Below are 22,601 nucleotides of genomic sequence, written 5' to 3'. Positions count from 1 at the left end.
TCTGTTGAAGAGGCTGACTATCAACTGCAGATGTTGGAGGCAGAATGAATTGGGTTACCTGTAGACCTGTAACAGAACTCCAGGGTTAAGGTTAGGGTTAGGGTTAGGGTCACTTGGGGAGACTGACTAATGGGCTTCTAACTTCTAATTATTTTCAGCCTTATTGTGGTTTTCCATACCATGAATAAAACTAACAGAAGAGCACATTGCATGAGTACAACATCTCATTGGCTACTGGGAGGGATGGCCGGTGTCTTTATCTGGCCGGGACATCTCCCTAAAGGAGATAGCCTTTGAATGGCACTGTCTCCCCCCAAAAACTGTTACTTAGCTGGCCCCCTGGGTTGCAATGGCACCTCGGATTCCCGCAGGGCTGTATGGGAATTATTATTTGTCTGCACAGCCCTGTTGGGTTCCGTGGATGCCACCGGGGGAGCTGTGGGAGCTCCACACCTGGGAGTAATTACAGACCTCCATTTCAAGTCATCTGGAATGCTCCCGAGTGTGGCCTAAAAAAAGGAGCAAGCTGCCTCGCAGGGATGAGCCAGAGTTGGGAGGAAGTGGGACAAGCTTGCCTGTGGAGAAGTTGAGGTGAAGGAAGGAAAGGAAGAAAAAGAGAGAAGAAGAAGAAGTGCTGTGTGCTGTATTCTTGTGCTGTACTGTAATTGGTACTAGTGGGAAATGGGTAGAAAACGTTGCTCCCGGAAGAAAAGCCTTTTATTTTACCGCACTTGTGTCTGTGTCTGTCGTGTCAGGTGTTTGGGTGACTGGTACACCCCCTGGTGGTTTACAAAACATTTATATACTTTGGTGATGCCTTGGTTAACTTTTTGTAGGGTCACCCCGAAGTTGGAATGTTATTTCTATTAGTTTGGTTTACTTCTTATTAAAGACTTATTGTCCACTTAAATGTGCAGCCATTCCATGAATTTTGTAAGTGAGGTAATGTCACTACAGCTCGCTCCTTCTTCTAGCTTTATAAGTACCCCAAAGGAAAGGTTTCAGCAGCGGTTCATTGGGTTTGTATTGGAGTTCAAGTGAGTATGGTTATTTCTTTGATTTATTACTGTTTTCTGGATTGTCTTGCACATTTCTTGGATTTGTCATTCTGTGCATTTGGATTTGTTTCCCTTCAAATAGGAATTGTAGGGATATTCTTTTGTGCTCTTTGGAGCATTTTTGTTATTTTTTTGCCACATTTCGTTAATAAATCTTAATTTATATCAGGTTCATGAGATAATTTGATAAATATTGATAGGTTGTTTACTGGCTCGAGTATTGAGCTGCATATTGTCATAGAGGTTTTCGACATGGGAATCTGAATCAAAAATAATACAAATCATACAGCTTCATATCACATTAGTACAGCTCTCGATGACTTTTTACCTCCATGCAGACATCGGACTTTTCATTTCTTTTCATTTTTAGCGTGAATGTTCGTATGGATTAAAAGAAACATCCAGCTTTTTTTTCGGCATCAAATTAATTAATTGCTCTCAGTTCCCTACCTCCATCCTCCTCTGTTGTATTTTTCCACTATATGTAACAATTACTCTGGGCCAAGAGCAATACAAACATTTCCTCTCACTTACTGTGCAAGGAAATGTCTGCACTTACATAAAAGAGATTGCACAAACAAGCAGGGGGTCCTGCCATAGTCTGGCTTGCCATTAGGAGCAAACTAAGCTAGTGGTAGGAAGCACTGGCTGAAACTCACAGAGGTGTAATAAGAAGTGGGTGACACTCTCATACAAGTGGAGGGTGGACAGAAGACAGTGAGAGGTGGTGCTTACAAAGAGATGGGCTATCTGATGAGTGAGCACAGGTCTACTTTGGACAAAGGGTCTGTCAGAATATGAAGGCGGCCAAGCAGAAAGAGGGAAGGAAGTCTGCTCAGGTATGTGCGCTTTCTGTAAATTATTTTCAGAACATTATCATGCATGAATGTTAGCATTGGTAAATTAAGGATAGGCTAACAGAATATGCACTATAAAGATAGTTATATATGGAAGGTACTGTACAATACATAGAATAACTGATACATAATAAATTGGAGTATTTATATGGACAGACAGATTGACACATAGATACACTGATAGATTTTGCTCATTTTAAAGAAACATTAATTAAAGCCAAATAGCTGAAAAGCTGTATTTTCAAACAGCAGTTACAAATTTTACTGAAGCAGGTTAAATTATGTAATACAAATGTTTATCTTCAATAAAACTTAAAGCATCATTATTTCCCCTTGTTCCAGATTAATAGATATTTAGGTGTAGCTGTCAGGATAACATAGATAGATAGATAGATAGATAGATAGATAGATAGATAGATAGATAGATAGATAGATAGATAGATAGATTTGAATTTTAGTATAGTAGGCAAGATAAGATAGATAGATAGATAGATAGATAGATAGATAGATAGATAGATAGATAGATAGATAGATAGATAGATAGATAGATAGATAGACCTGAACCTGAAATAGGACAGCTGATCAAAACAAAATAGCTTGACGTCATTTGAAAGCCACGTTCATTTAATGCTTCTTGTCATCTCTTTTATCTTTTACTGTAATTTTTCCACAATTTATTGATGTATAAGAAAAGTAAACATTTTCTTTACATTTTGTTAAAAGTGGGTTTTTTAATACAAAATATTTGAAATAGAATTTAACTGAACTTGGAAAGGTCTGTGGTTGAGCTCTGTCTGGTGTTCGGTCTGGTTGTGACCCCTGGAAGTTACAATAGATTGATATTCATTTTAGTATAGATAGATAGATAGATAGATAGATAGATAGATAGATAGATAGATAGATAGATACGGCTTAATAACAGAAAGATGTATTTCATTGAAACAATTAGATCTTTTCCAGAAAGGGTTTAAAATTTGTAATAAAAATGTTTAAGCTGAAAGTGTGATCATTTCCACTTGCTTCAGACTGATAGAAATTTTAGAGTAGTTGGCAGGATCAGATAGATAGATAGATAGATAGATAGATAGATAGATAGATAGATAGATAGATAGATAGATAGATAGATAGATAGATAGATAGATCATTATTAATGTTACTGTAGTAGGCACGATACGATAGATAGATAGATAGATAGATAGATAGATAGATAGATAGATAGATAGATAGATAGAAATGAAAGGCACTAGATAGATAGATAGATAGATAGATAGATAGATAGATAGATAGATAGATAGATAGATAGATAGATAGATAGATAGATAGATAGATATCATTCATTTTTTTTAAGAAAGGATGGTATAAGAGATGGAGTTGCCAAGAGACAGAATTAGATAAAAAATCATATGGAAATATATTGTGGTAAAGGATATGCAGGAAGTTGGGTGTAATCAGGAGATGGACAGAAATAAAATGAGTTGGAAAAATGTACTGTGGTGACCCCAGATGAGATAAAAGCCAGAGGGAAAGTAGCATTAACATTAATTACATTTGTGATTTTATATTTCTTGAATGGGGGGTAGTGTCCTTCTCTGCTAGTAAGCATCACACATTCACATTCTGTAGATATTTTTTTGCATGAGAAGGAACACTAGTTTTGGGAAAACCCAGCAGTTAAATATAATGCCCTGCTTGTGATAGTTTAGATACCATTAACATTTAGATCTCCGCTCTCTATAGCTCTTTGCTGAGTGATGCTGATCACATTTGGAATTTACAGACTATTGATAAGTGGAACAATCTGCAGTTATTTTTTGTCTTTCCACTTGTACAGTATATCCAGCTTAACCATATTTTTTAAAAAAACAATGGCTGTTTAGATAGATAGATAGATAGATTGGGTTATTAGTGTATTGCCGATAACGTGTGTTTATTGGAGCACAAAGCAAGGAATACAAAGAAGTACTGCAGGATTTTACTTCTATTGCGGTCCATGCCTGTGTATGTTCTTCTATTTGTGTCCAGGTTCTTATCGACTGTATATTTGCCGCCCAGTAATAAAACTGGAAGTTAGGTAGAGCCATGCCGCCTTCTGCCTTTTGTCTTTGTAGGGTCGCTCTTTTGATGCGTGGATGTTTAGAATTCCAAATAAATGAGGTTATTGTTGAATCTAATTGCTTAAAGAACGATTTATTAATGTATATTGGTATGTTTTGAAATAAAAAAAGGAGCTTAGGAAGAATATTCATCTTAACAGTGTTAATTCTTCCAGCTAGTGTGAGATGAAGGGTTGACCATCTATGCAAGTCTTGTTTAATTTTTTCCATACAGACGACGAAATTTTTTGATAAAGAGCTTTATGTTTACTTGTGATGTTTACCCCGAGGTATTTAAACTGTTCTGCAATGATAAAAGGAAGGGTGTCTAATCTAATATTATATGCTTGCGAATTCACCGGAAAGAGTACACTTTTATTCAGATTAATTCTGAGACCAGAGAGCTTTTGAAATTCTGTGAGTGCTGCTAAGACTGCAGGCACAGAATTTTCTGGGTCCGATATATACAGTACCATGTCATCTGCATATAATGAGATTTTCTGTTCCAGTCCTTCTCTGCTAATCCCCTTTATCTGATCAGTATTTCGACAATGTATTGCCAGTGGTTCAATGGCAATTGCAAACAGCAGTGGTGACAAAGGGCATCCTTGTCTTGTGCCACGTTCTAGTTTAAAGTAGTCTGAGCAAATGTTATTGATGCAAACTGAAGCTTCTGGGTTAGTATACAGTAATTTAATCCATGCACAAATGTTCGGGCCAAACCCAAACTTCTCCAAAATAGTAAAAGGTATTTCCATTCAATCATGTCGAATGCTTTTCTGCATCCAATGATAATAATATTTCTGGGGTGTTTGATTTAGTTGGTGAGTATATTACATTAAACAGGCGTCGAAGATTTGAAGATAAGTGTCGGCCCCTAATAAATCCAGTTTGGTCTTGTGATATTACTGAGGGAGCACTTTCTCCATCCTTCTAGCTATGATTTTAGAGAGTATTTTAACGTCGTTATTCAGAAGTGAAATTGGTCTGTATGATGCACATTGTAATAAGTCCTTATTTTGTTTTGGAAAGACAGTGATTAGTGCTTGGCGAAAGGTTTGTGGAAGAGATTGGTTATCTCTGGCTTCTGTAAATGTTGCTAATAGGAGGGAGCTAGCTGAGCGGAGAATTTCTTGTAAAACTCTGCAGGGTAGCCATCAGGGCCTGCTGCTTTTCCACCTTGGAGTGACTTTATAGCATCCAGTAATTCTGATAATGACAGAGGTTTATCGAGCTCCTCCACACTAAAAGCGTCAATTTGTGGTATCTGTAATTTATCCAGAAATGCATTAGATTGTATATTGTCTTCTTTAAACTCAGTAGTATATAGGGATTTATAGTAGTCTCTAAAAGTGTACATTATATTTTTGTGTTCGATGATTTTATCTCCATTCGTGTTAGTAATTACGAGATTGCGTTGCACTTCTTGCTTGTGAATTTGTTGCTAAAAGCTTATTAGCTTTCTCTCCATGTTCATAATAATGATGTCTGGATTTGTAAATTAGTTGTTCGGTTTCTTTAGTTGTCAAGAGGTTTAATTCTGAATGTAGAGCCTGCCTCCTCTTATGTAGAGTCTCGCTTGGTAGTCTGGCATGTTCTTCATCTATTTTAGTAATTTCGCTTTTTATCTCTGCTACTTTCTTCGCGGATTTATTTCTGTGGGAAAGATATGAGATAATCTGTCCTCTTAAGAAGGCCTTAAGAGTTTCCCAGAGTATTCCTGCAGAGATCTCAGGGGATGTATTTGTCTCTAGAAAGAATTCAATTTGTTTGGATATAAATTCAGTACAATTCTCGTCAGCTAATAGAAGCGGATTGAGACGCCATCTGGGGTGAGTGTATGGGGCTTAGTAATTTCAGCTCCAAGATCATCGGAGCATGGTCTGAAATAACAATAGCATCGTATTTACAAGATTTAATCTTAGGCAAGAAGTTATTATCTATAAAGAAGTAATCAATCCTTGAGTAGCAATGATGTACTGGTGAGTAGAAAGAATATGTTCTTGAATTTGGGTTTAAAACCTCCAGGGATCTGATAAGTTGTGATCAGTTATAAACTTTGTAATTATCTTTGCGGTGTTAGTTGCGTTCCCCTGTGGAGGAAGTCTTATCTAAAAGTGGATTTAGAACACAATTAAAGTCCCCAGCCATTATAAGTTTATGAGTGTTCAGATTGGGAATGGATGCAAATAAATTTTGTATAAATTCCTTATCATCAACATTAGGTGCATAAACATTTATCAAAATCATTTTACAGTTAGATAAGTCTCCCATGACCATCACATATCTCCCTTCAGGATCCAATACTACATCTGATGCTACAAATGGTACTGTTCTATGTATGAGAATTCCCACCCCTCTAGTTTTCTTTGTAAAACTAGAATGGAACATTTGGCCAGTCCAGTCTTTTGCAGCCGGAACTGATCCTTACTTAGTAAGTGGGTTTCCTGTAAAAATACTATTTTAGCATTTAGACCTGTTAGGTGAGAAAGTACTTTCTTTCTCTTTAATTCGTGATTCAGGCCTTTAACATTCCAGCTTACGAAGTTAACTGTCCCATCATGGAGACACTGATTCTGAGTTTTTGGTGTCATATTATAGTCTTAACTGGAAGTGAAATAGTTTAGGTCTTAATTTCCTATTCCCCCAAGAGTTGTTGCCATGCAGCTTATTATTACGTTGATAGTTATAATTATAAAGATTGAGATGATAGATTAGATATAGATCAAGCCTGCTCTCTTTCTCTTCCCCCCTTAACCCCCCACCCTCCCTTTTTGCCTCCCCAGGTGAGGCTAAAACCCACTTCATGCAGTCCCAGTCCTCTGACATACCCAGAGACAGAGCACGTCCAAAGCACATCAAGCCCCCATGCAGTGGCGCTTTAAGGTTAAAAGATAGAGATATCTGTTACCAATATAGTCTTTAAAAGAGGAAAAAAAAAAAAAAAAAAAAAAAAGAAAAGAATTTTGCACTTAATATACATATATATATATACATATACACATATACATATATATATATATACATACATACATACATATAATCTTCATCAATTTTAGTGCATTAAGATGATATCCCCAGATAATAAACCCAGGTGATGGTGTTAAAGATGTGTCCAAAACACTCCTTGAATTGTGACAGAGTGACCGGACATTGAGGCTCTTTGGTGTAGTGAAAGTTGCTAATCAGTTCCTGGTGTTTGGTGATGTTAAGTTGCAGTCAATTCTCAAACTTCTCCACCTGACTCCTCTGCCCTGTCTCATTCCCCTTATCAACACACCCCATACGTACAGAATAATCTGAGAGTGTCTTCAAGTTACAATGCCTGGTGTTATATTTATACTCTGAGGAGTACAGAGTGAAGTGTAAACGAGGTTCTCTAAGTCTCCCACACAGTCCTTGAGTGTCACAAACTACAATCTGCTTAACAGAAAGTCCATCATTCGGGACACCATAGGATCATCCATCAGCATATCATAGCTTAGATGGCTGGATGGAATTGAAGGCTCTAAATAAATCAATGAAATGTAATCTTTACAGTGCTGCCAGCTTTGTCCAGGTGAGAATAACAGAATGTGGTTCCTTGTAGAACCATTTGTTGACAAAGAACCTTTTAATTCTAACAAGGGTTCCATAGATATGAAGTTGATTCTTTGGGATTTGAAAAGGTTTATAATATGTGGGCAAAACTGTAATCTTTACTGTATAGTATTCTACCTAGCAAGATGTAACACATCACGAAAACCTGACCTTAGCTTGAGTTATTGTATGCAGTCAGAGTCCTTTGAAAATCAGGACCCAGGGGTATCTCACATATCATTAATCTGCTGTTCATGGTTATTTACGGAAACTATTGTGGATCTAAATAAATAAAAGTTCATTATGGTATTCCTTTTTGGAATTGCTTCGAAAAGCCACTTTGGCAACCTCATTTAAAGAGTGAAGAGAAATGTGTTTGCTATGCAGTAAAACAAACACGAATATTGAAGCCTATACCACAGTGTTAACACGATAATGCATGCCACTATTAGCCCTAGGGCAGTGCGGTGGCGCAGTGGTAGCGCTGCTGCCTTGCAGTAAGGAGACCTGGGTTTGCTTCCTGGGTCCTCCCTGTGTGGAGTTTGCATGTTCTCCCCGTGTCTGCGTGGGCTTCCTCCCACAGTCCAAAGACATGCACTTTAGGTGCACTGGTGATCCTAAATTGTCCCATGTGTGTCCTGCCTGTGACCCTGTGTTAGGATGCAGTGGGTTGGAAAATGACCTGACCTAACTATTAGCCCTTGGCCACCTACAGTGGTGTGAAAAACTATTTGCCCCCTTCCTGATTTCTTATTCTTTTGCATGTTTGTCACACAAAATGTTTCTGATCATCAAACACATTTAACCATTAGTCAAATATAACACAAGTAAACACAAAATGCAGTTTTTAAATGATGGTTTTTATTATTTAGGGAGAAAAAATCCAAACCTACATGGCCCTGTGTGAAAAGTAATTGCCCCTTGTTAAAAATAACCTAACTGTGGTGTATCACACCTGAGTTCAATTTCCGTAGCCACCCCCAGGCCTGATTACTGCCACACCTGTTTCAATCAAGAAATCACTTCAATAGGAGCTGCCTGACACAGAGAAGTAGACCAAAAGCACCTCAAAAGCTAGACATCATGCCAAGATCCAAAGAAATTCAGGAACAAATGAGAACAGAAGTAATTGAGATCTATCAGTCTGGTAAAGGTTATAAAGCCATTTCTAAAGCTTTGGGACTCCAGCAAACCACAGTGAGAGCCATTATCCACAAATGGCAAAAACATGGAACAGTTGTGAACCTTCCCAGGAGTGGCCGGCCGACCAAAATTACCCCAAGAGCGCAGAGACGACTCATCCGAGAGGTCACAAAAGACCCCAGGACAACGTCTAAAGAACTGCAGGCCTCACTTGCCTCAATTAAGGTCAGCGTTCACGACTCCACCATAAGAAAGAGACTGGGCAAAAACGGCCTGCATGGCAGATTTCCAAGATGCAAACCACTGTTAAGCAAAAAGAACACTAGGGCTCGTCTCAATTTTGCTAAGAAACATCTCAATGATTGCCAAGACTTTTGGGAAAATACCTTGTGGACTGATGAAACAAAAGTTGAACTTTTTGGAAGGCAAATGTCCCGTTACATCTGGCGTAAAAGGAACACAGCATTTCAGAAAAGAACATCATACCAACAGTAAAATATGGTGGTGGTAGTGTGATGGTCTGGGGTTGTTTTGCTGCTTCAGGACCTGGAAGGCTTGCTGTGATAGATGGAACCATGAATTCTACTGTCTACCAAAAAATCCTGAAGGAGAATGTCCGCCATCTGTTCGTCAACTCAAGCTGAAGCGATCTTGGGTGCTGCAACAGGACAATGACCCAAAACACACCAGCAAATCCACCTCTGAATGGCTGAAGAAAAACAAAATGAAGACTTTGGAGTGGCCTAGTCAAAGTCCTGACCTGAATCCAATTGAGATGCTAAGGCATGACCTTAAAAAGGCGGTTCATGCTAGAAAACCCTCAAATAAAGCTGAATTACAACAATTCTGCAAAGATGAGTGGGCCAAAATTCCTCCAGAGCGCTGTAAAAGACTCATTGCAAGTTATCACAAACGCTTGATTGCAGTTATTGCTGCTAAGGGTGGCCCAACCAGTTATTAGGTTCAGGGGGCAATTACTTTTCACACAGGGCCATGTAGGTTTGGATTTTTTTTTCTCCCTAAATAATAAAAAACATAATTTAAAAACTGCATTTTGTGTTTACTTGTGTTTTATTTGACTAATGGTTAAATGTGTTTGATGATCAGAAACATTTTGTGTGACAAACATGCAAAAGAATAAGAAATCAGGAAGGGGGCAAATAGTTTTTCACACCACTGTATAGCAGTGATGTCTCCATTTTTGCTTTACTTAAACTTCTGCTTTCCGGGATGACAAGCTGTGGGTGTCTCATTGCCCAGTCCGAGCTTGGCAACCTTCTCTAATTTTTCCCTTTCGTGTAACATGCACTTTCTAGGTTTCTCCCAGTCTGCAGTGAGGTGGATGGATGGATGGCATCCAATGATCCCAACTTTTGAAGTACACGTATTTGACAGCTTTGGCATTTTCTATACTCATCTTGTACATGGACTTCAGCTCCATTTGTCAGCAGGAACTGACATTCTGCAGGTAAGATGGAGGCTAAATTTGCTCTCCTTTAGAGAGTGCCTTGCTTTGCATGACTTATGCCCAACTCAAGGAATAATAGTTAATAGGAAGCACAACTTAAGCATCTGGGAGATTTCAACAGACATAGCTGAGGTTTAAGAAAGAGCTCCTAATCCACCAGACCTCCACCCTTAGTGTACCAGCATTTATACCATTTCCCCCTGTTCTCTGATTTGTTTCGTATGCTTGTGCCCTCCAGCACCAAGTAAATCGTTCATTTACTAGCAGTCACTCAAGTGAAGCTGGATGTATTTTTACTATAAGTGTCACACACGCACATACAGTCACTTTTGTGCACCTCCCCGACCCCCCAGCATGTTATACAATAAATACACCTAACACAATGTCCTTTAATACAATGTTGAATTCCCGGTCATATTCAAGGTGAGAACTTTGATGATCTTGTCCTGCTGAGAGCTGGCCAGTAATACATTTGTTTGTATAAGACGATGCAGGGCGGGTGCTGCCTAAGGAAATGGCTGATGTATCCTTCCACTTATTTCCACACATTCTGTGAGACACATTTGTGCAGACTTCATCATTTTCCTTTTTTCTCCAAGGAGAATGCAAAAACAGAGCTTCCCATTGCTGCAGGCAAAGACGCATAGGGAAATAAAGTTAACTCAGTAATGCCCGGAAAACAAGCAGGCAAAAAAAAAAAAAGCCATTAGTTGACAGGTTCTGGTGCTGCCTTCACAGTAAAGGGTCAGTCAGTCATTATCCAACCCGCTGTATCCTAACACAGGGCCATGCTGGAGTCAATCCCAGGGTGCAAGGCAGGAACAAACCCCGGGCAGGGCGCCAGCCCACCCACACACACCCCAAGCACATACTAGGGACAATTTAGGATCTCCAGTTCGTCTAACCTGCATATCTTTGGGAGGACACTCATCCAGACACAGGGAGAACATGCAAACTCCACACAGGGAGGACCCGGAAAGCGAACCCAGGTCTCCTTACTGCGAGGCAGCAGCGCTACCACTGCTCCACCGTGCCGCCCACAGTACAAATTACTCTGAGAAATATAAATGAAGACAAACTGTGTAGAACCTCTTAAAGAATGTGAGCCATAATTCAGCTTATCACCCCAAACCGAGAGGGCACACATCCACTAGAAGACCACCTCTCACTCTACTGAACTTTTATTCGCCACATTCTTTTGAAAAGATCACATTGCTTTTTTTACTCCAACTTCTGCCTGGCAGCCAAGACTTTTTGGAACACCAAAGCACAGTTTAGGATTGTTAATTTTTTCAAGGAAAATTCAGGATTCACGGTCAGCAACCCATACTGGAAAACAATGAAGGATTTAATGGTTCAGCGCTGTCTCTTGTATATTGTAACCATTACAAGTTCTGTCAAAAGGTGCTTTCCCACCACAGGAATTGTTTTTCAGGACCCAGGGACCTTTTAAAAACTCAGGAACATTTGTAGCATTCCCACCATAGGAACTTGGACCATTTGTAGTTCTTGGTACTTTTTTTAGCTCCTACTCCAACTTCTCGTTCAACCAGGAACTATCATAGTTGGGGCTCAGGCGATGAATTTTGCTGTTTAGTTGACCATAAGCACTGGTGCCACCTAAAAAATCTTTTAGTAGTATGGACTTACTAGAGGTATCGGTGAAGATGGAGAGCCACATTTCGCACCACATCACTCTTTGTAGCTGCCTCCCTGGTGAAACTGCTCAATACACCGCATAGAAGTTATCGTCTCCATTGTAAACTTCAGGTGCGTCATGTAGTATAGCTGGTCCGTGGCTTAAAAAAAAATAAGGGCCAGGTTTTAAATCCTTATAGCCATGTCGTTCTCCGTGGGCACGATTGCATGACCGCGGGGAGTTAATGAGGTAGGTGGAGCGAATCACACCTGCATGTGTGAGTGTGATCGTTCTCGATTGCTTCATTGGCTTCCTGCGGAGTGTGATTAAGGTGCTGAGCCCACAGAGGCACGGGCGGATGTGTACATATACAGATCAGCACCAGGAAAGGGGGGATGGATAGATCGATAAAGCAGAAGAAAAGGAAAGAGGTTAAAGAAAGTGTGAGAAAGTGAAAGGCAGGCTTAGCAGGAAGATCTAGCCACCTGAAAGGAGGAGGCAGCACAAGTTGGGCCCCACGAAGGAGCGTTTGGTTGTGGCGCTTTAGGGGCTAGTTCACACCACTGAACATTTGGGTGGAGTGGGGTGTGCAAGGCAGGTGTCCTCCCGAAGGATCTGAGGAGCGACTACGTGAGCACGAAAGAAGAATGGAGGAGAGCCGACCTCGGATGGCCTAGCAGTGATGTCCGTAAGGAAGCCAAGATGGAGGTCGGCCGATAGGAGCTCATGGCTATTGGGGTTTCCGACGGTTACAAGAGTTATGGGTGAGCTGAGGAGAACTAGAGAAGAAGGTGTGCTACGATTGTGAAGAGTGAGAGTGCATTTTTAACCTCGGATTTTAAAGGATTTATTTCTTGTTTTTATCCCCACTTTTCACTGTTTTTGTGGAATATATTTATTTCAATTGTGGAGCACTGCACTTTGGACACTGTTTTGATTTTTATTATGTAATGAAAGCACCTTGGCATTTTTTACACTATCCCCTGGCTTCATTTGAGAACTGTCCTCATATGTCAGTTCATCTGGGTCATAATTACTGACGGTGTTGGGTTGAAGAGCTCCAAGAAGTCCTGGATGGGAGCCCGGAGCGAACCCGCATCGTCACACGTCAAAGCAATAAGGTGCGGGGGTCCCCTGTAAGCTCTCGATCACACCACACTTCACACCACATCACACTTCATAGATGCCTCCCTGGTGTGCCGCACAATCCAATGCATTGAAGCAAAAATGTCCAACATCAAGTCCAGAGCACCTCAAAGCAATAAGATGTGGAGGGGTCCACCGTGAACGCCCAAACGCACCTTACTTCGCACCGCATCATTCTTATTTGCACGTCACATATTTCACATAAAGTTCACAGTTCCTGTTGTGCGGTGGGAACACAAAATCTGAAAGGTGCTAAGGACTGCAAGTGGCCCAGGGCCTACATCGTGCAGGAACTCTTTGGGTCTTGGAGACAAAGTTCCTGTGGTGGAAAATACCAAAAGACTACCAAGGCAAACGCTGAGCTCCAGTAATTAAACAGCCAAGAATGAATATCCAGTATATTATTTAATTAATTCAGATTAACATAATGAAGCCACAACTTGGACCTCATAGTCTTGGCATTATGAGAGGGTCCTGTTGTGAACTGGCACCCCACTCGGCATGTCACTCATGTTTTCTTTTGTTTTTTCTGTCCTCTCTGACCTTCAGACCTTACTTTTATTCTATGTTTATTAGTATTGCGTAATTATGTTTTTATATTTTGTCTTTTTTCTCTTTCTTCATCCTGTAAAGCACTTTGAGCTTCATCATTTGTATGAAAATGTGCTATAGAAGTGAATGTTGTTGTTGTGACCCCTCTCATTGTAGCTCATTTATGTATTTTGTTAGGTAATTCATTTAACTATTGGGTTTTCCACAATATATTTGTAAGCTCTTAGCACTTGGAATATGTTAATATCTACAAATCCACTGACTGCTTTCATATGTGAAATTTTCTTAAATTCTCTCTTATTTCTTAGCAGACAACTTATTACACATTGTTAGCACCTAATAAGCAATCCTTAAGCTAATGTGTTACTTTTTCAACATTTTGTTTGCTTCTAAAGGGCTGGCCTCCGTTTGTTGGCATGTTGTTGTTTTCCACCGACTGAAGCTTGATTGTTTACTCGCTTTGCTATCTTTATGAACAGGATGGATAGATTCTTAAACACTGATGATTATATAGGGAATTATTTTTCCCCAACAATCAGTTAGTATAACATGGAGCATTCCTCACTTTGACTTCTTACGCCAGTTGCTCTGCCTCACCTAATGGAGTCTGGCTCCTCTAATTGCTCCAGTTTACACGAGTGTTAACTTTCCCAGCCTCAAACCTCCAGCTTTGTAAATGCTTCTCACGGGACTTGCCTGATCTTAGGCTGTGCTGCTTGACTGACCAGGAAATGACTGGGCAGCTTCTCAGTGAATAGCGAAACGCTCTTCCTGTTTCTGACAAAGGCAAATTGCAAGGAGCTGCTGAAGACCTGGAGGTTCAATCAAGAGAAGAGTTTAAAGTTTCCCCAGCCACTGTATCTCCTTTAGATCTGCAAGTAAAGTTTTTAGGTTAAGCTGATGTCTCCTAAAAACTTAACTACTGTAAATCTGTGCTGAAATATATATATATATATATATATATATATATATATATATATATATATATACACACTCACCTAAAGGATTATTAGGAACACCATACTAATACGGTGTTTGACCCCCTTTCGCCTTCAGAACTGCCTTAATTCTACTTGGCATTGATTCAACAAGGTGCTGAAAGCATTCTTTAGAAATGTTGGCCCATATTGATAGGATAGCATCTTGCAGTTGATGGAGATTTGTGGGATGCACATCCAGGGCACGAAGCTCCCGTTCCACCACATCCCAAAGATGCTCTATTGGGTTGAGATCTGGTGACTGTGGGGGCCATTTTAGTACAGTGAACTCATTGTCATGTTCAAGAAACCAATTTGAAATGATTCGAGCTTTGTGACATGGTGCATTATCCTGCTGGAAGTAGCCATCAGAGGATGGGTACATGGTGGTCATGAAGGGATGGACATGGTCAGAAACAATGCTCAGGTAGCCCGTGGCCTTTAAACGATGCCCAATTGGCACTAAGGGGCCTAAAGTGCACCAAGAAAACATCCCCCACACCATTACACCACCACCACCAGCCTGCACAGTGGTAATAAGGCATGATGGATCCATGTTCTCATTCTGTTTACACCAAATTCTGACTCTACCATTTGAATGTCTCAACAGAAATCGAGACTCATCAGACCAGGCAACATTTTTCCAGTCTTCAACTGTCCAATTTTGGTGAGCTCGTGCAAATTGTAGCCTCTTTTTCCTATTCGTAGTGGAGATGAGTGGTACCCGGTGGGGTCTTCTGCTGTTGTAGCTCATCCGCCTCAAGGTTGTGCGTGTTGTGGCTTCACAAATGCTTTGCTGCATACCTCGGTTGTAACGAGTGGTTATTTCAGTCAAAGTTGCTCTTCTATCAGCTTGAATCAGTCGGCCCATTCTCCTCTGACCTCTAGCATCAACAAGGCATTTTCGCCAACAGGACTGCCACATACTGGATGTTTTTCCCTTTTCAAACCTTTCTTTGTAAACCCTAGAAATGGTTGTGCGTGAAAATCCCAGTAACTGAGCAGATTGTGAAATACTCAGACTGGCCTGTCTGGCACCAACAACCATGCCACGCTCAAAATTGCTTAAATCACCTTTCTTTCCCATTCTGACATTCAGTTTGGAGTTCAGGAGATTGTCTTGACCAGGACCACACCCCTAAATGCATTGAAGCAACTGCCATGTGATTGGCTGATTAGATAATTGCATTAATGAGAAATTGAACAGGTGTTCCTAATAATCCTTTAGGTGAGTGTATGAATTTACCAGTAACGGCGCACTACACGATAACATGCAGTGAATAGACTTGACTTGAGCGTTCCTAGTTTTCATCCTCTTTCTCTGTACGTTTAGCATTCGTTGGCTCAGATGTTGGTGCGCTTTTGCGCAGCTCTTCTTTTCTCCACCTTAGTGGCCCGCTTCTTCTCTTCTTTAATCGAAATCTGTTTGCGTTAAAACTGATTAAGTCAGTGTTCGTGTTGCAATTACTTAGTATGTTTCTTTAATTTTTCACTTAAGCTGGCACTTAAGTCTTCAATCTACCTCAAGTATAATTTAAGATGTGAAGAGGTAGGGGAAGTGATGGTGAAGAGTGGTAGGGAATGAGAACAGTGTCCACAACTCACATTTTACATTAAAATATCACAAAAAAAATATTTATTTTACCTGCAAGTGCATTTTGTATGTCTGTATGCATTTTCTAGTGTATCTCACACTATTGAATTAAAACATGAAAGCTGGCAAAACAAAACAATGCAATTCCAAATCCACAGATATGACTTATTCATTTGTCATTTTGTCACATGTACAGTTGCATGTGTGATGTGTTTTTTAGTTCATCAGATGACTGGCACTGCATGGAGTCAACAAGAGAGGCAGGTGTCTGGTGGAGTGGAGCCCCTTAGCTTCGCTCTTCTGGAGTCATTTCAATGTTTGTCTGTCAGTCTTGTTCTGAACTTTGATTTCATGACATTCATGTCAGACTCACAGAGGTATGGAGACCCAAACAAAGCAGACATTTTTAGAGCTGCTTGGTGAAGATTCTTACAGTTATCTGGCTTTACTAAGCTCCAGAAATGCTGTTAAAACTTTAACTGCACATTATTTTGAAGGTTTACTAATATAAAATATAAGAAATCCAATGTCTCTCTATCTGTCTACTTAACAGATTTAGATTTTTTTTTTTTTTTAGAATTTGCTTGAACATTCCAGTTGATTTTGCAACTTATCTAATTTCGCTATGTATCACAGTTCACTTGTGGTACTGATTTATTTACACGATTAAGAGAAATGTGCAACGGGCCGAGGGAAGGGGCCTTCCTCACTCACTCGCCAGCTTCGGGGTGTGTTCCTTAACTCCGCTTAGCTACGAACGAGAGAACAATTGAATTTAACTTTGTTTGATATTTAAAATAAAGTGTTACTTAGGCCTTGATGAGTTTGAGTCCTGATATTCTCTTAAGTGTACAGTTGTGCTTGAAAGTTTGTGAACCCTTTAGAATTTTCTATATTTCTGCATAAATATGACCTAAAACATCATCAGATTTTCACTCAAGTCCTAAAAGTAGATAAAGAGAAACCAGTTAAACAAATGAGACAAAAATATTATACTTGGTCATTTATTATTTAAGGAAAACGATCGAATATTACATATTTGTGAGTGGCAAAAGTATGTGAACCTTTGCTTTCGGTATCTGGTGTGACCCCCTTTGCAACAATAATTGCAATTAAATGTTTCCAGTGACTTTTGCTCATTCCTGCACACCGGTTTGGAGGAATTTTAGCCCATTCCTCCGTACAGAACAGCTTCAACTCTGGGATGTTGGTGGGTTTCCTCACATGAACTGCTCGCTTCAGGTCCTTCCACAACATTTCGATTGTATTAAGGTCAGGACTTTGACTTGGCCATTCTAAAACATTAACTTTATTCTTCTTTAACCATTCTTTGGTAGAACGACTTGTGTGCTTAGGGTCGTTGTCTTGCTGCATGACCCACCTTCTCTTGAGATTCAGTTCATGGACAGATGTCCTTTGCATCTCTGCCGCTCGCGTTGTGAAGGGGGGCTGAACGCACACTTAGGAGATGCAGACAAATCAGCTGCTGGCTTTCTGCTGCTACTGCTACCAAGGTGTGTGTCGTGCTGCGTGATGATCATTTAAAAGCCTGTACAGCAGCTGTCATTTTGTCTCACTTCCTTGTCTCCCGGGACGTTAAAGTGTCTCTGAGAAATTGTTTGTAAGTAGGGCGTGACGCGCAAGTAGTCTCTCGGGACTTCAAAGTGTCTTCGCGAGATGATCACGTCTTGACCCAAATTTTTTTTAAATAATAGATAGATATATCGCTTCGTTTGCCCACCCACCAACCCCTCTCTCCGGGGGCACGCTTCACACTCGCCACTTCGTGTCTTTGCCGCTCGCATTGTGAAGGGGGGCATAACGCAGGCTAAGGAGATGCGGATCAATCAGCTGCTGGTTTTCAGCTGCTGCTACCGTGTTGCGTGTTCTGCATGTTGCACTGAGTGATGATCATTTCAAAGCCTGTACAGCAGCTGTCCTTTTGTCTCACTGCCTTGTCTCGTGTGATGTTAAAGTCCATCCATCCATCCATTTTCTAACCCGCTGAATCCGAATAGGGTCACGGGGGTCTGCCGGAGCCAATCCCAGCCAACACAGGGCACAAGGCAGGAACCAATCCTGGGCAGGGCGCCAACCTACCGCAGGACACACACAAACACACCCACACACCAATCACACACTAGGGCCAATTCAGAATCGCCAATCCACCTAACCTGCATGTCTTTGGATTGTGGGAGGAAACCGGAGTGCCCGGAGGAAACCCACGCAGACACGGGGAGAACATGCAAACTCCACGCAGGGAGGACCCGGGAAGCGAACCCGGGTCTCCTAACTGCGAGGCAGCAGCGCTACCACTGCGCCACCGTGCCGCCCTGATGTTAAAGTGACTCTGAGAAATTGTTTGTAAGTAGGGAGTTACAGCAAGTAGTCTTGCGGGACTTCAAAGTGTCTCCATGAGATGATCACATCTTGACCCAAATTTTGTTTTATAATAATATATATACACATTTATACATATACATATACCGAGTGCTGCCATGCAACGGGTGACACCTCAGCACCACACAAGTTCAGATGGAGTGGACCAGTGTGAGGTTTTTTTACATTGGCTGGAATGCCAATCCTGCCACCAACCCCCAAGTTTTCCCTGCAAGTTGGAGGACCTGATCGGGGGGCTGGATGCAGTTTAATCTCATACCCAGTATGAAGCAATTGCAAGTGAAGAAACTGTGTCAGGTAACCAGCAGACAAAATAAAGCGAAAGCTTGAGACTGAGATGCTGGAGTGTGTAGTAAGTGCACACTAAGACTAAAAATTTCAGAGTTTTCATGGATTCAGGACACAGTATTGAGAGTAAAACAAGAAATATTTATAGTCATATGGGGCACTTGTCCAGGTCAGTGATCCCTTCCTGCTTTTTCCAGTGATTGGACAACAGTGATATCCAATCATAAATCTGCATTGACCAAACAGGTGATGCTAGAACTTTTGTCTGGTGCCATTCTAATGAAGTATGTAAGGAAAACTGGCTGAAGGAGACAAATAAATGTCCCCACTAATTTATGATATGGTGTTTAATGTCAGGTGAAGGACCAGGGAGATGACAATCATTACCTCAACAGTCAATGTATGGGTGTTCATTGTAATTCTGTAGACGTTTCTCATTCCATATTTGAAAATAGGTTTGATTACTTTGTGAATGACAGTCTATTTTGTGTTTCACAATGGCTACTCTGTGAGGCGGTGTGGGTATTGATTACTAAAATATTTGACGTTGTCACGCTTCTGTTTCAGCTCTGACCTATGAAGAGGAGTGTCTCAGGTGATAGGACTCACCTCCTTTTGCCACCATGTGGAGATGCCTCAGAGATCAGTCATTGCCTAATGCCTCCTGCCCTTGGCCACCTGCCCTGGAGATCACCTCTAAAGTTTATATGTTTTTCTTCATCCCTTTAAGCTTGACTTTTAATATCTTAGTGTTTGGGGTTAATCTTTTCCCAGAGGTCTTCAATAAGAATGACAGATATCTACTTTACTAACATCGCCCTGGCAGGAATGACACTGAATTTGGTGGCCAGTGGCCGTCTACTAGGTGCTGAATGGATGCTGGGCTCTGCACCTTGCTTAGCTCTCTTTGCCTTGTTCAATGTGTCATCATTGGCCTTTATCTACTCAGCCACCCTCCTGGGCCTTGACTATTTCATTGAGCTGACGCTGCCGCACACTTACCTGTTTGGACAATACAGAACTCATCATGTCTGTGAGTTCATCTGGGGAGGTGCCACACTGTCTAGTTTGTCTTCCCTCCTGTCATACGCCTGTTCCATGATGGCTGAGGACATCCAGGAATGTGGTCGGCTGCACACTCAAGAAGTAGGAGTGGCCATTCTTCTCTTTGTGGGCTTTCTTGTTCCTGCTGTCACCATCCTCTACTCAGTGGGGTTGGTTTACCGTGTAGGTAAAGAGGCAGATTTACTCTCAACACCCCAGCCCTCTCTGCGACCCCTGCTTCTGGTTGCCGCCCCTCTCACTTTCTGCCTATGGCTTCCTTATCATGGCTCTCTCCTTTTGGACTTGCTGAACTCAACCGGATTTCTAAAGCTGGCTGCCAAAACGTGTCTGCTGCTGCAAATCAAGAGAGGCTCTGAACTCCTGGCCTACAGCAGCGGCTGGGCCATCACCCTTCTCTACCTCACCCTCCGACGAGAGTTCTGGAAGCGCTTCAGGGACGTTGTGGCAGGCAGCAGATGTCATTTGTGCTCCTCTCAGACGACAGCGGAGGTGGACATTTAGATTTGCCAGTGCTGGCAGTGAACAGTGGATTGGGCAGCAACCCCCTTAGACAGGTCGCCCCACCTAAAACTCAGCATTCTGGTTCATTGTGTCCTAATTAACTGTGACTGTCCCTCATTTTGTAAAGAAGAGAATTTGTAATGTGGACAAGTGACAAGGACAATCAGCAAACCAGGAACCTGAAATAGGACAGCTGATCAAAACAAAATAGCTTGACGTCATTTGAAAGCCACGTTCATTTAATCCTTCTTGTCATCTCTTTTATCTTTTACTGTAATTTTTCCACAATTTATTGATGTATAAGAAAAATAAACATTTTCTTTACGTGTTGTTAAAAGTGGGTTGTTTAATACAATATATTTGAAATAGAATTTAAGTGAACTTGGAAAGGTCTGTGGTTGAGCTGTGTTTGGTGTTGGGTCTGGGTGGTGACCCCTAGAAGTTACAATAGATTGATATTCATTTTAGTAAAGATAGATAGATAGATAGATAGATAGATAGATAGATAGACTTCCATTTTAGTATAATAGGCAAGATAGATAGATAGATAGATAGATAGATAGATAGATAGATAGATAGATCTTTACTTGTACAGTATGCTCAGGTTTCAAAATAAAAATACATCCATTATTATTATTATTATTATTATTATTATTATTGCTGGATCATTTTTCATCTGCCCAGGGAAACATTTATAATCACCAGATTAGAAGATGAAAATGCTGAATTCATGGAAGTGAAATCCAAACCTATCGGAAAAACTTGGTTGTTAATCCATCACTTCATTTATGTATTTAGCCTTTTCCTAAATTCTCTTTCTGTCTGACAGAGCTGGGTTAGAAAAATGTTTTTATTGTGTATTGAAAGATTAATGCATATATATACAATGGATTCTGAAAGCATTCAGACCCCTTCAGTTTTTCACTTTATTATGTTTCAGCCTTGTGCTGAAGTCATTTGTTTAATTTTTTCCCTTATCAAACAGCACATAATACTCCAGAATGACAAATTAAAAACAGATTTTAAATTTATAATTTTTTTTAAAATAATTAATATGACATTGAAACCCCCTTTGGCGGCAATTCCTACATGGAGTGTTTTTAGGTCTGATGCAACATGCTTTGCATACCTGGATTTGAGGTCTTTCTATCTTCCTTCTCTGCAGATCCATTCAAGTATAGACAGTTTGGGTGGAGATTGTTGGTGGACAGCTATTTCCAGGAGATGTTCAATTGGGTTCGAATTCAGGACATTCCCAGAGTTGTCCCTGTGCCATTCCTGTGTTGTCTTTGCTTGGCGCTTAGGGTTATTGACCTGTTAGAAGGCAAGCCTTTGTCCCAGATCACTGTTTTCATTAAGGATATCTCTGTACTTTGCTTTGTTCAGCTTTCCCTCAACCCTATCTAGTCTCCCAGTCCCAGTCTCTGCCACCATTTTGATTCACAGCTGAAATGATACTGCACAGGTGATAATTGGTGACCGATTTCCTCCAGATGTGATGCTAAGCTTGGTTTTATCAGATCAGAGAGTCTTGTTTCTCACAGTCTGAAAGTCTTTCAGATGCCTTTTTGCAAACTCTAAGTGGGCTTCCATGTGTCTTTTACTGTCTGGATCGATGGAGTGGTGCAGTGACGATTCTCCCGTTTGGACATTTCATTTTCCACACTGCTTTTCTGGAGCTCAGCCAGAATGACCATCAGGTTCCTGGTCACCTTTCTCACATTCTTCCATGGCTGCTCGCTTTGACTGCATGGCCAGTTCTAAGAATAGTTATTATTGCTTGAAACTTATTCCATTTAGGCCACTGTGCTCTTTTGAGCCTTCAATGCTGCAGGAATTTCTTTTTTGAAGTCTTCATCAGATCTGTTCCTCTACACAATCCTGCCTGTGAGCTATGCAGGGAATTCCTATAATAATAATAATAATAATGACTCTTTACATTTATAACAATAATAACTCTTTACTTTTATACAAACGCTTTTCTCACTACTCAAAGCGCTCTCCATGCAGGGAGGACCCAGGATGTAAAGCCACCATTGCACCACCTTTAACCTCATGACTTGGGTTTTGCCAAACTCTGAGGCCTTCCACAGGTAACGGTGTGTCTTTCCTAATCAGTCCTATCAATTGAACTGACCTCAGATGGACTCTTAAAAAAGGTGTAGAAACATCTCATTGATGACCGAGCAGAATGAGGTGCACTTGAGCCAAATTTCAAGTGTCACAGAAAAGGGTCTGAAT

The 22,601-nt window shown here is 40.7% G+C and overlaps 2 protein-coding genes across 2 annotated transcripts in view; one reads left to right on the top strand and one right to left on the bottom strand.

The window, feature by feature from the left end:
* The window catches only part of LOC120536800, a 50,320-nt gene that overhangs the window by 17,269 nt on the left and 10,450 nt on the right, over positions 1-22,601 (bottom strand). The window lies entirely within an intron of this gene.
* LOC120536802 (probable G-protein coupled receptor 146) lies at positions 1,647-20,665 on the top strand. The gene is made up of 3 exons (XM_039765296.1): positions 1,647-1,897; positions 10,047-10,198; positions 19,362-20,665. Exon 3 carries the CDS (start codon positions 19,584-19,586, stop codon positions 20,358-20,360), a length of 777 nt encoding a protein of 258 aa, XP_039621230.1. The 5' UTR covers positions 1,647-1,897; positions 10,047-10,198; positions 19,362-19,583; the 3' UTR covers positions 20,361-20,665.

Source organism: Polypterus senegalus, chromosome 10 (genome assembly GCF_016835505.1).
Source record: "Polypterus senegalus isolate Bchr_013 chromosome 10, ASM1683550v1, whole genome shotgun sequence".
Classification (NCBI taxonomy): Eukaryota; Metazoa; Chordata; class Cladistia; order Polypteriformes; family Polypteridae; genus Polypterus; species Polypterus senegalus.
This window is presented reverse-complemented; position numbering and strand designations above follow the sequence as displayed.